At 45.5% G+C, this 12,555-nt stretch overlaps 1 protein-coding gene across 2 annotated transcripts in view; it reads left to right on the top strand.

Annotated features, from left to right (window-relative positions):
* Positions 1-12,555, top strand: part of HOOK2 (hook microtubule tethering protein 2) — a 223,062-nt gene that overhangs the window by 159,702 nt on the left and 50,805 nt on the right. For both annotated transcript variants that reach the window (XM_069231854.1, XM_069231853.1), the window contains 4 exons: positions 4,185-4,219; positions 4,583-4,665; positions 11,599-11,702; positions 12,322-12,426. In XM_069231854.1, coding sequence (XP_069087955.1) covers positions 4,185-4,219; positions 4,583-4,665; positions 11,599-11,702; positions 12,322-12,426 — 327 coding nt within the window. The remainder of the gene's footprint in view (positions 1-4,184; positions 4,220-4,582; positions 4,666-11,598; positions 11,703-12,321; positions 12,427-12,555) is intronic.

The raw sequence follows: 12,555 nt of genomic DNA, 5'->3' as shown, positions 1-12,555 counted from the left end.
TGCACTAACACATTTCGAAACAAGGAACCTGTCGGGCTCAACAACAGAAGTAGATGGCGGGCCAAAAGAAGCAACAAGGCCAGTTGTATTGGGTGGTATCGGCTTATCCATACTTGGTCGAGTGGACGAACTCCTATTTCCCAAAGCGGGCATCCTGTTGCTAAGAAATATATCAAGTTCCCTCTTTGTAAGCTTACATGCCTCCATCTGCAGGAGGCCCATAACTAAGGAGGGGCTTGCAAGATTGAGTTTAATAATATCCTGCCCGCCGGAACGACCACCCAACCATGAAGCAGATAGAATATCTGCCTGGATAATTGAGCCACAACCTGTAACATGGCGGATCCAATGCGAAGCCTTGTTGATTAAAGAAAATTTATCTTCCCTCGATTGAGCTGGAAGAGGGGGAGCATTACACATATAAATGCAATTACGATTAGACGTGATGGTGGAATGGCCAGAGACTGATGTAAAATCCGGATTCCAATCGATAATGGAAGGAGAGAGAGTGTGGGTTTTGCCAAAAGTGGAGCGGTATGTTTACCAAAATGAGGCCTGTAACTGGACCTCTGTGCAGCCTCCAAGGTCGTTGATGGATCTGCTGGCAAAGGAACAGAAACCGTGGGATAATTGCATTGCAATGGCGCTAGGTTCAGAGCACACAGAGGAGAGGGTTCAGGTTTTTTAAGAAGCATAAGAACTTCGAGCATTAAGCACTTCATCTCCCCTACTTCACGCTTTAAGCTAGACTAATGCTGGAAGATCTTCTCTAAGGGGATCACAGTTGGGAAGCACAGGGGTCGGAGAAGTCTGTTTAGCAGTGGCCACATCTAAATGGTCCAAAACAGAAAAACGATTTGAACAGGTAATCCCATGGAGGATAGCGTCGGTGGCTATAGCTTCCAAATTAGACGCAGAAACAGGTAAAGATCAAGAGTTAACTCTACAAAGCAGGCTTGTGGGGGCCAGGGCTTGAGCTGGAATTCTCAGGGGCTTGACATCAATAGAAGGATTGGGTCCAGATGTTAAAAACGGCAGTAAAGTTCCTGGTTTCAGCCTCTTCCGAGCATTACTCTCTTTATCATTGAGGATTAACTCCACTTCTTCAATTTGCCCGGGCACGTCCCGCGAAGCGGGTGCGCGTTGAAGATTAAAGGGGCCTGGGTCCCTGCCCCCTCAGTCAGCTGGTACTCCCGGCAAATCCTTGGCGTGTGTAGTTAAATGTATCCCAACATGTTATGCTAAAGCCAAAAGAATATTATCCATTACCCTTACAGCACATTCCACTAGGAAAAAGTGTGCTACTACGGCTTTTCTCTGAAACATTACTATAGCTGACATCTGTAAAGCAGCTACATTGTCAACACCATGTACTTTCACAAAGCACTACTGTGTAGATGTGCGAGCACATGAACAAGCCAATGTAGGTCAAGCTGCGCTACGCAAGCTCTGTCAACTGCAGCTCCTACAGGCTAGCCACCGCTTTATGGAGGGGACTGCTTTACAGTCTATGCAGAGCATATGTATCTACAATCACACATGCCATTGAATGAAATATGCTACTTACCTTGTAGACATCGGTTTGCGGCATGTAGAGCTGTAGATTCACATGCACCCTCCCTCCTGCCTTAATGCCTGTGGCTGTTGCAGTTACTATACTCTTGTATATATTTGTACATATGTATTCATACATTGCATGGACATCTTTTTTTCTATTCTTTTCTTTCTGCCACTCCTCTCACGCGCCTGTGGGAAAACAATCTAACAAAAGTTGATGCCCATGTGCAATATTACCGAGAGGAGGAGTTACTCGATCCTGAGACTCAAGACACTTCTTCGAAGAAAAACAACCTGCGCCACTCCAGACCCAACACTAGATGGCAGGAGTATGCATCGCAGGTGAATCTACACCACTACATACCACGAAAGGATGCCTACAGGGTAAGTAGAATATTCCTTTCATTTCCTGTGCCCATGATTGGTTAAAAAACAGTCCTTTCACCTGTTTCATTTCATCCATCATCTGTGCAAACGTAATAATTCACACTGCATCATGCGCACAAAAACAAATCTCTAGGAAATTGGTCAGGTTTCAGTGCCTGCCAAGGTAAACTTTGCTGGACATTCTTATTCCATGATATGGCTTTATGGCGTCATCTCACAGGTGGGACGTGTAGAAACATTGATTTGAAGTTACGTTTTAAAATCACAAAATGGGAAATTCCATAAATTCCTCAATAGACAATAAAAGGGAATAGGTTATCAAAAAGAAAGGGTAAAATTACTTCTCTGACTTCAATGCAATCCTGCGCCTAGTGATGGAACAGCATTTCATGGGTTCACACAGCATGCTTGGGCACGTATAAGCAGCAACAACAACTTAGCCCCCTCCAGGGTAGCGCGTGCACAACTTTTCCATTTGTTGTTTTTATTTAAGTTTAATGTGACCTTTCGTGGTTGTGGATGTGATGGCAGAACTGGAAAAGGTATTGAGAATGTCAAATGGCCTACGGACTAGGACTAACTGACTCATCATGAAGATGAATTTATCCGACTCCTACAACCTGGTTATCTCCTATTCAAGAGCTGTGGTTAGATTCCAGAGTGAGTGGAAAAAGGGAGGAGGAGGACGATGGGAAGTTAGAGAAAAAGCAGAAATCGTTGCTCTGGGCAAACAGAGATTTAAGGAAATGGCATCTTTTAGACCTGTTGCTGAAATGCACCTCCATATAAGATGTAGCATTTAAAGTGTATTTACAAATGCATGTGTGAGGGACAAAGCAGCCTGTATGTTTATCTCTTGTAGGCACATGGAGGAAGTACATCACAATCAAAGAGGGACAGGGAGATTAACCAAGGTCCGGTGTACAAACCTCCCTTTATCATTAACATGTCAAAAAGAGTACACAGTTCCTAAGAAAAAGGAGAGTACAACAATTCAGGCTCAGGTTCAAACTAAAACACATTTAAATTTAGAAGCAAGAGCCCTCGCACATCCAGTGGATGTCATGCTTCGTCATAGGGCCCGCTCCTCGTCAGACTGGCGCTGCAATGTCTGACAAGCCCCACAGGGGGGCACTTTGCCGGAGTTCAGAAGTGTGTGCCTTGAAGGGGGTGGGAACAGATTTAAACCTCACCTCAAAAGAGAGCAGGAGAGATAGAAAGGGTTAAAATTGGCTCAAGAGTCTCCGAACAATAAGTTTTCATTGGCGTGGAGGCCCCTTGGTCAATATTAAAAACGCGCAGGAGTGGAGAAGAAAATTAAGTTCCACCACTCACCAAACCGAAAACAAAGCTAATGAGGGCAATGTCCAATTTAGCTCATTTATACCGTTGACATGTTTTGCGCCCTAGATGTCTCTACAGATCGTGTGGCGCTTCGTCAGGACCTAAAAGAAAAAACAATCAACAACTCGTAAGCTATAAAATATCCCCTAATCAGGTTCATGGAAGAAATACTGCTTACTTAGAGTGGTATACTACTTATAGCCAAAGTAGGTGAACCTGTGAGAGACACAAGGTAGAAGATGTTGTTAGACAAAATACAACATAATTCTCAACCACCAATTAGTGTGATAACACACACTGTGTCATGTGCTACCGTTCAAGAAGAGTGAAATTTTGCAAAGTGCAGAGGTTTTCTACCCTCCCATACTAGAGATTGGGTTCCTTGAGACAGAACGGCCTTTTGGACTCCCATCTCTCTGTGTGAGTCACAATGACAACTAAAGTCAACAGGGATGTCATGTACAAACGATTGAGCATACATTATAAATAGAAAAGGGCTGAACATGGTACTTTGTGACTCTGTAGGGTCCAGAATAATAGGGACTGAAAGTTTTTAGCTTACTTCAGGATTCTAGGAATAGCAATAATACCGAATGATGCGCTCTGCAGAAGCATGGAATCTTGTTCCGTTGCTCCGGGAGCGGGCGGAACTTTCGAAACATTGCAACAGATTTATATGCTACGTTCTTATATTCTGTGAGTGCTGTCCAAATTGTTTGTAGCTAAAAAAATATTTAAAAAAGAGGCATTTGCGAGATGTTCCACCCATGAACAAGCAGGAAGGGAACTTCGAATTTCTAAAACCTGCCAAACAATGAATGCCTTTAAGCGAGGCCAGACTATAATGTCTATAATACATACCAATTTTTTTTTCTTTTTCATTTGTTTTGTTTCAGTCATCACTGTTGAAACGTAAGCTGGAGGAGCACTTGTAAGTTCTAGGTTTGCTACTTAATTTCTGATCAGACTGTAATGTGTGAAATGGAACGTATCTGTTAGCTGTCCTATGTGTAACTTTGACATACTTTGAAGCCTTCTCTTCTATTCTCTTTCATACATCATACTGTACCTGTCCTCCATCAACTGCTTCATTTTATTTTCGCGCTGTCTTTTATGTTATGTCTAGGTCTCCTCGTCCCTCACTTTCTCTTCTTTCTGGAATCATTGTCTCTCCCTATCTACATGATACATGTTTTCCTACCAGCTTTGTGCCTCTGTGCTTTGATTCTCCTGCTTATTCCTTCGCCTCTCTTCTCAGCTAACTTGTGTTTTTCTTCCTGACTCCGTTTTTCAGAGAGAAGCTTCATGAAGCCCACTCAGAGCTTCAGAAAAAGAAGGAATTCATTGATGACCTGGAACCAAAAGGGGATAACAGTAGTAAGTATGGAGTGTGGTGGAGACACAGTGGTACAGACACACTCTAGTTAGCAGACAGGGGTAGAGGCAAAGAGTAGCAGGCTGGCCAGCAAGATGTCACCAGAGTGAGTGGGAGTCCGATTTGGAAGGGTTGTCCCTCCTCTTCCATCACACGTCCCTGTCTCTTGCGACTTTCTGGGAACTGTCATGTTCGTCTCAAGTATGAGAATTCTTACCCCTTCTCTAGTGTGCTGTTGTTTGTTCCATTCGTTAAGTTGTTTTGGACTCCTATTTGGTTGCGCCTTTGTCATCCACTGTGGATTTTTTTTGCGCTTTCTTTGGTGCGCTCAGCTCCTTTTCTGCTGCTCCATTCACCGGAGTAGTGGCTCCAGAGCATGTCTTGTGTTTCGGCTGGTGCAGACTCTTTCGTTCACGGGGTTGCTTCCGCAGCCAGCACGTCATGGTCCTTGTAGGAAAGTAGCCTCTTTCTAGCTTGGTTACCCCCACTTTTGGCCTGTTTGTCAGTGTGTTTGCCTGTTCACTGGGATCCTGCTAACCAGGACCCCAGTGACTGTGCTCTCTCCTCTAAATTTGGTTGCTGGTAACTTTTTAGCCCCACAATTGGCATACTGCACCCACATGTAAGTCCCGAGTATATGGTACGTAGGTAGACAGGGCTTTTGGGTTCCAGGGGATCCTTATGGGCTGCACCAGTTATTCTTCCACCCATAGGGAGCCCATGCAAAGGGGTCATGCTGACCTGCCATTGCAGTCTGCATGAACTGGGGGCATGCACCCGGTTTCACTACAGTTCACTGCACAAGATCACTGTAAGTCCCCCCTATAATAGGCTCTCTGAGCCCAGAGGGCAGGGTGCAGATACCTGTGTGTGGGAGCACCCCTGCTCTAGCAGATGTGCCCCCACGAACTCCAGAACCATTTTAATGATCTTCGTGAGTGCGGGGACACCATTTTATATATGTACTGGACATAGATCACTACCTGTGTCCAGCTACATACTGGTAACTCCGAACCTGGGCATGTTTGATATCAAACATGTCGGAATCATTCCCCAATACCGTTGCAAGCATTGGAAGTATGATTCCATGCACTCTGGGGGCTTCTTAGGGGACCCCCATCATTGTTACCACCAGTCTTACAGGGTTTTCCGGACAGCCCAGCTGCTGCCACCCCTCCAACAGGTTTCTGCCCTCCTGCTGCTTGATCTGATCAAGCCCAGGAAGGCGGTACAAAGGATTTCCTTTGGGAGAGGGAGGTAACACCCTCTCCCTTTGGAAATAGGCGTTACTGGCTTGGGAAGGGTAGCCTCCCCAGGCCACTGGTTTGCTTTGAAGGGCACATTTGGTGCCCTCCGTACATAAACCAGTCTACGCCGGTTCAGGGACCACCAGTCCCTGGTCTGGCGCGAAACTGGACAATGGGAAGGGGAGTGACCACTTCCCTGTCCATCACCACCCTAGGGGTGGTGCCTAGAGCTCCTCCAGAGGGTCCCTGGGTTCTGCCATCTAGATTCCAAGGTTGGCAGGGAACCCTGGCAGCATCTGAGTGGCCAGGCAGGTGACGTCAGAGGCACCTCTGATGGGTAGTTTGGGCTATATAGGAAGTTTGGGTCTTCCTCTGGGGTTGGTCCTCCGATTCAGCTTGTGAGATGCCAGCAGGACTCCTCTGCAACATTTACTTTGACTTCTGGCCTCCAGAACTGCAACTGAACACTCCAGGAACCCACAAGCTGTAGATCCACAAGGAAGACTCTTCTGCAACATTGTATCTAGAGTTCCTGCCAGCTTTGCAACAGTTTCTTCGCCGTGCATCCTCAGAAGACTGCAGCTCTTCATCCTGCGCAAGAAGAAGGATTCTCCCTTGGAGTGAAGGAGTCACTTCCTGCAACCGCAGGCACCTACAACTAGCGACGACCGGCTGCGTGGATCCCCTCTCCTGCTGAGCTCCGTGGATCCTGCATCAAAGGTGGTGGTCAGGAGTAGTCGTCTGGGTCCTCTCTGCCAGCTGTCCAACTTTGGTGGAGGTAAGCCTTTGCCTTCCTGCACAGGACATTACCCCCGTGCACTGCGTCTCTTGCAGCTGCCAAGGCTTATTTGCATCTCCTCCAAGGGATCTTCAGCCAACTTGCAGCTCCAGTCCCCAGCACTCCTGCCTGCAAATCCCAGCCTTCTGTGTGGTTCTCCTGGAGCGTGGGATCCACTTTTGTAGTGCTTCGTGGGCTTCTTCTGTGGCTTCGGTGTCCCTGTTCTGTGGGACTCCTGTGGGTGCTGCGTTTGCTCTTGTGGACTCTCTGCAACACTGAGGGTCCCCGTGGACTCCCCCCTCTTGGGTTGAGTCCTCCTGGGCCTTGCTGGTCCCCGGCAGCACTTCTTTTCCACTCACTGCAAGTTTGCCTTTGCCAAGGCTTGTTGGTGGAAATCCTGCACCCACACCCGTCTGCAATCTTCCTTCTGGCGTGGGATATCTTCTGCATCCATTTGGAACTCTTCACTGGCTCCTGGGCTGCAGTACTGACCTGTTCTTCAGAACCGTCAACCAACTTCCGAATCCACAGCTAGGTGGGTAGTACCTCCTACCCCTCCTGGACTACATTGTGACTCTTGGACTTGGTCCCCTCTCTCCACAGGTCTTCTTTCTTCAGGAATCTACTGCTGGTTTTCTTGCAGTCTTCTCTAGGTGTCTTCTTTTTCTTCTTTTCCTCCTTTTTGGTGGTTTGGGGAAAATAAAGTGTTTTACTCTTGCATTCCTGGTCGCTGGGGGGTACTGTGTTACTTACCTTTGTGGTTTTCTAATACTCCTAGCTCCCCTCTACACATTTTACCTACCTAGGTGGGGGTACCTTGTTTGCATTCCATTTTTGTAGTATATGGTTTGTGCTCCCCCTAGGGTCACCACTGGTTATTACTGTTTTCACTGTTTTCTAACCTTTTCTCTGCCTATTTCTGATAGCTAGTGTATATATTTAGTGTATTACTTACCTCGTAAAGGTAGGTCACTTGTCTAATGATTTGTGATAATCTGTGCCAAAAAAAGTACCTTTATTTTTGTTCAACTGAGTTTTTTTTCCATATGTGTAAGTGATGTGTGACTACAGTGGTATTGCATGAGCTTTGCATGTCTCCTAGATAGGCCTTTGGCTGCTCATTCACAGCTTCCTCTAGAGAGCCTGGCTTCTGGACACTGCCTACACTTCACTAAGCGGGGATACCTGGACCTGGTAAAAGGTGTAAGTAGCATAGGTACACATCACACACCAGGCCAGCTTCCTACAGTCCTCTATGGTTTCTTGTTGAGTTTCAACTCTCCCTTTTGTTTACCTTTGGGGAGGCTTCACCATGATTGGTGTGTCTCTACTTTTGAGACGAGCAGAGTGCCCTTTTCTCGTTTTGCCTGGTTCCTGGCAGAACTTCTGCCTTGGCTTGGACTTTTACTACTACGGTTTGTGGGTATCTTTCTGTTGGGGGTACCTGCCCCATTGCCTTTCCTTTAATTTACCCTGGACGTTTTACCCTTCATCTATGTTGCTAAGAGATTGGGTTGGAAATTGGCTCTTTGAGCTTTTGGTAGTGGAAACTGTTTTACACATTTCTCTTGTTTTATTCCCCATGTGAACATATATTGTTGTACTCCTTCTGGAGCCCATTCTTGCCTACGTTTGGTATGTTCTTTGCTTCTGGATCCCTTCCTTGTAAGTTTTCTTTTCCATATTCCATTTTCTGTTTTTCCTCTGCTCTGGGCTCATATTGTGCTTGTTGCAGGTTCCTCTCCCTGTATTTTGGGATCAGAGCTCTATGGCTCGGTGGCAAGGTCTTCTGCCTCTGATGGCACAGGTTCCCCCAGACAGGGGTTCCTTTTCCGCCACTGCTGTTAGGGGCTGCAGGGATTTGGTGTTCGCTGTTGCTTATGTTTCTTCATGGTCCATTTCGCTATAGGTCACTGCTTGTGATTTCTGCCTTTTGAGGCACTGGTTCCCCATCTCATCCAGGAGCTGTAGCTCAGGGGTCAAGTCCTGTGCCCTTGGTGTCACAAACACCTATACATCAATGGTACATATCCCTCCTATGGCGTCAAGTTAACTTTATGAGGGGGAAAAATCTCTAGCGTTTTGATTTTCTACTGTCGTACTGTACTAGTACTGTACCCTTTTTCCCCCTCTGTCCCCATCCTACGCCAGGCCCTCCCCGTGCTATTGTTCACGGGGTCTTGCTTTCTTTTTCGCAGGATGTGTGTGTGTTTTTTTTTTTCTTTTTTTTTTTTTCGCTTGCTCCCTTTTCTTGAGGCAGTGCGGTCCTCTTTTTCGCCTTCACGGAGGTATCCTTTAATCTCTGATTTCATTTCTGGTGACACTTTCTCTTTCAGGTGCCATTTCTTCCTCCCTTCATATTCCTTGCTGGGTGCCATCAATTTGTGTCTTTGTAATTTAAAGAAGCTCTAGCTTGGTGGCTAGGTCTACTATTTTGTTGTAGAGGCTATCCCTCTCCAGGGGTTTGCATCTCGCCAACGCTCTTACATTTTAGTAGGCTCATTCCGTTGTACTCTGAGCTTCCTACTGCACAGTTCTTTGTCTTGATTATTCTACCTCCATTTTCCCTGTCAGCTGGTTTTCTGGCCTCCATTTTTACTCTGAGTTCATACTGGAATGTCTGCTCCCTTTACCTTGTCGTTCTGGTTCTTCTTCAGTGCTCTCTCTCTCTTTCCTATTCTCTCATTACCCTGCTGGTGTGTGTCTATACAATTTGCACTTGAGCAAGACCTTCCTGGTCTTTCCCAATTTCTTCTCACTTTTGGGCCTGATGCTGTTTCTCTTCTCTGTCTCAGCCCACCATCCGGTCTTCATACGCTTCTCTGACTGGAGTACTTTCTCCTTCTGCCTGTGAGATTGTTGTATGTCACAGTTATGCTGGTTTTTCTACTTTGAGTCTTTTAAACGTTTTATTTCACGTGTGTGTGTCTTTCTGGTGCCCATTACAGGGTTTCCTTTACTCATCCTGCTGGTTTGTTCATAGTGTACCTCCCCTAAGGGGGTGGTTGCTGCCTAGCCTCTAGTGGAAGTTTTTCCTTACCGTAGCTTTTCTTAAGAGGAATTACAGTTCACTTGTCTGGTATAAGTAATTTCTGTTTTTATCTCCCCTCTCTGTCTCAAGCCTGGTTCTTCCTCTGTTACCAGGTTGTTCTTGCGAGACTGGTGTGGTCTGTTCCTGTCCCTCCACCATGGGTTGGGATTGCTTGGGTATCTTATTCTAAGATAAGGAATCTGCGGCTAATTGTCTCTATCAGATGAACAAGTTACTTACCTTCGGTAACGGCTTAACTGACAGACTAGTCGCAGATTCCTTATTGACCCACCCATCCTCCCCGCTTACGAACTGTGTACTCTTCAGCCTCGCTTACAGTGGTTTTGGTTGTTTTTCTGTTTTGCTAGGTCTCAAGACATCTTTTTCTTCTTGTTGGCATATACACTATTCCACTGTTTTCTATTCCATTGTCAGTTTCTCTGTGGCTCCACGTTGGTCTGCAGCTTCAAGTCACCAAAGAAACTGATGTCAGCGTGTCAAAAGAGGGAATATATGGACTCCACTGACGTGATGCCACGCTCAATGCCCTCTACTGATGCGCAGAGGTGCTGCTGAAGAAAAGTTTCCGGATCCAGTCTGACGACTGTGGAGAATTCTAAGATCTGAATCTGTGGCTAGTCTGTGTCTCTACCAGATAAGGCGTTAGCAAAGGTAAGTAACTTGTTCCACAGGAGTAGGGATTTCGCTCACAGAAGAGGGTAGCTGCCCAGAAGCAGCAGAGACTATACCACCACCACCATCGATTGCGGTCATTCCCTATGCAGGGACAGTAACAGGAAAGTGGCCATCAGCAATAAAGATTGTACGACCTATTGAAGAGGAAGCATAGCCTGCAGCTGTAATGAATCTAATGAACTGGGAGGAGGATACAGAGTTGAACACTTGATAGTAAAATTGCACCACCTCGATAATAAAGAGAGAGTTGCTAGTAGCAGTAAGATAAAGCGGTTACCATGAACATGGGTGGCATCAGGGAGGAAATGTGTACAGTAACCTCACCACCCCCAACGTTCCCCAAAGATATCTCATCCTAAATGCTCCACTGTAATCACTATCAAATCGGATCATTCTGAAAATTTAAATGTGGAATTAAATGAGGGCTGGAGTTAGCAGCCACCAGCTTCACTGGTTCAAACATTGCAATGTCTAGAGCAGTGGTTTTCAACCTTTCTACTTCTGTGGACACCCACTTAATCATTACTGGAATCCAGGGCCCCTCACTGAATCATTATTGGAATGCGGGAATCCACACTGAATCATTATTGGAATTTGGGGGTTCGGCTTAAGCAATTTTGATGATTTCAACTGAAAAACAGTACACAACAATACAGAAACAAGCATTCATCAAGCAAACATGTAAATGATGAAATGTTTTGTTTAATTCACATATTATTTCAAAGGCGCTTTACTAAATTCAGTTGAGGTCCCCTATTGTACATACTATATTCATTTTAATGCAATGGCAGTTCTTCCATGAATCAGTCGGAGTATACCAACTTAATTGTCAGCCTACTATTTCCAATTTGTTCACTTTTACTCAATGTTTTAATGTTTTCAATTAAACATTTTGCTTATGTATTTATATACAGCTTATAAATATGTTAATTTTAGTTAATTTTCGAAGCATTCATGGGCTTCGAGTAGGTGTCGTGGACCATCAGAGATCCCCTGAACCTCAGGTTGAGAACCACTAGTTATGACATTTCAGGTTGTCCAGCAGTTAAAGTTCCTTTGTCTCCAGATGTACAGTGCTCAGTTCTGCTGAAACTTGCTTTCTTTATGCTTTATCTCTGAGTTACCCCCACCCCTTCTCCTTACTAATTTTCAACCACCCATTCTTCCCTACCTCCCCTTCTAGCCTCTAAAAAAATTGATGAGCTGCAGCAGATTCTCAAGAAGAAGGATGAGGACATGCGAGCGATGGAGGAACGCTACAAGCGATATGTCGAGAAGGCCCGCACGGTCAGTAGTACACAGGCAGGCTTTGGTGCTGGTAGGGGGGATGGGTATTCCAGATATGTGAGTACTTGTGGCCTCTGCCCGCCTCCCCTTCCTGTGTGCTGGTGAAGAGAGAATTACCTTTTTTGGTTTCAGTGCATTTCTTCAGAATCTGCCCTTAAGCTAGCATTGTGTGCCTCACAGTCCTAACCGTTAAGAGTCTATGCTGGATTTCATTAACCACAATGTACTTTTGGTGTTACCACACTGAAATTCATGTAAGAGTGGCTGTTGGCCCTTGGTCTACAAGGGCTCGAGTTACTATTTGTTTAACTTTAATTTTAAATTGGAGAATTATGCTATTTGCCCCCTTTTGTAAAAATAAAAAAGTACATTAATTGACCTGTACATTTAGTGCTAGTCATCTTCGATTCCCATGAGTGCACTAGAGTCCCATTGGCCTGGTGAGGAGTAGGAGCAGTAGTGCCACAAACCTATATTGGGCAGTTTCTTGCTTCAGCTGATGTGGTGTTGCCCATCTTTATTGCACTGTATTGCCACCCTAATCCTGAGATTCAAGCATGTATGGTGTCCAATGATCTGTCTGAGCAGACTCCTTCACAAGGCATTTCTATTTTCACAGGTCATTAAGACACTGGATCCCAAACAGCACTCAACGATTGCTCCAGAAATCCAGGCCCTTAAGAACCAGCTCCATGAGAAGGAGACGAGGATCCAGTACATGGAGGTAAACGGTTCAGCACATATCACATGCCTCCAAACAAAATTGGAAGAACAAGGGTCCAAGTCACAAAAGCTTTTACGAGTATGGAGAAGTGGTACTACAGGAATACTCTTGCGTACTCTTACATGCCTT

The sequence above is a fragment of the Pleurodeles waltl genome, chromosome 4_2, assembly GCF_031143425.1.
Source record: "Pleurodeles waltl isolate 20211129_DDA chromosome 4_2, aPleWal1.hap1.20221129, whole genome shotgun sequence".
Taxonomy (NCBI): domain Eukaryota; kingdom Metazoa; phylum Chordata; class Amphibia; order Caudata; family Salamandridae; genus Pleurodeles; species Pleurodeles waltl.
The sequence above is the reverse complement of the archived record's forward strand: the minus strand, read 5'-3'. Positions and strand labels throughout refer to the sequence as shown.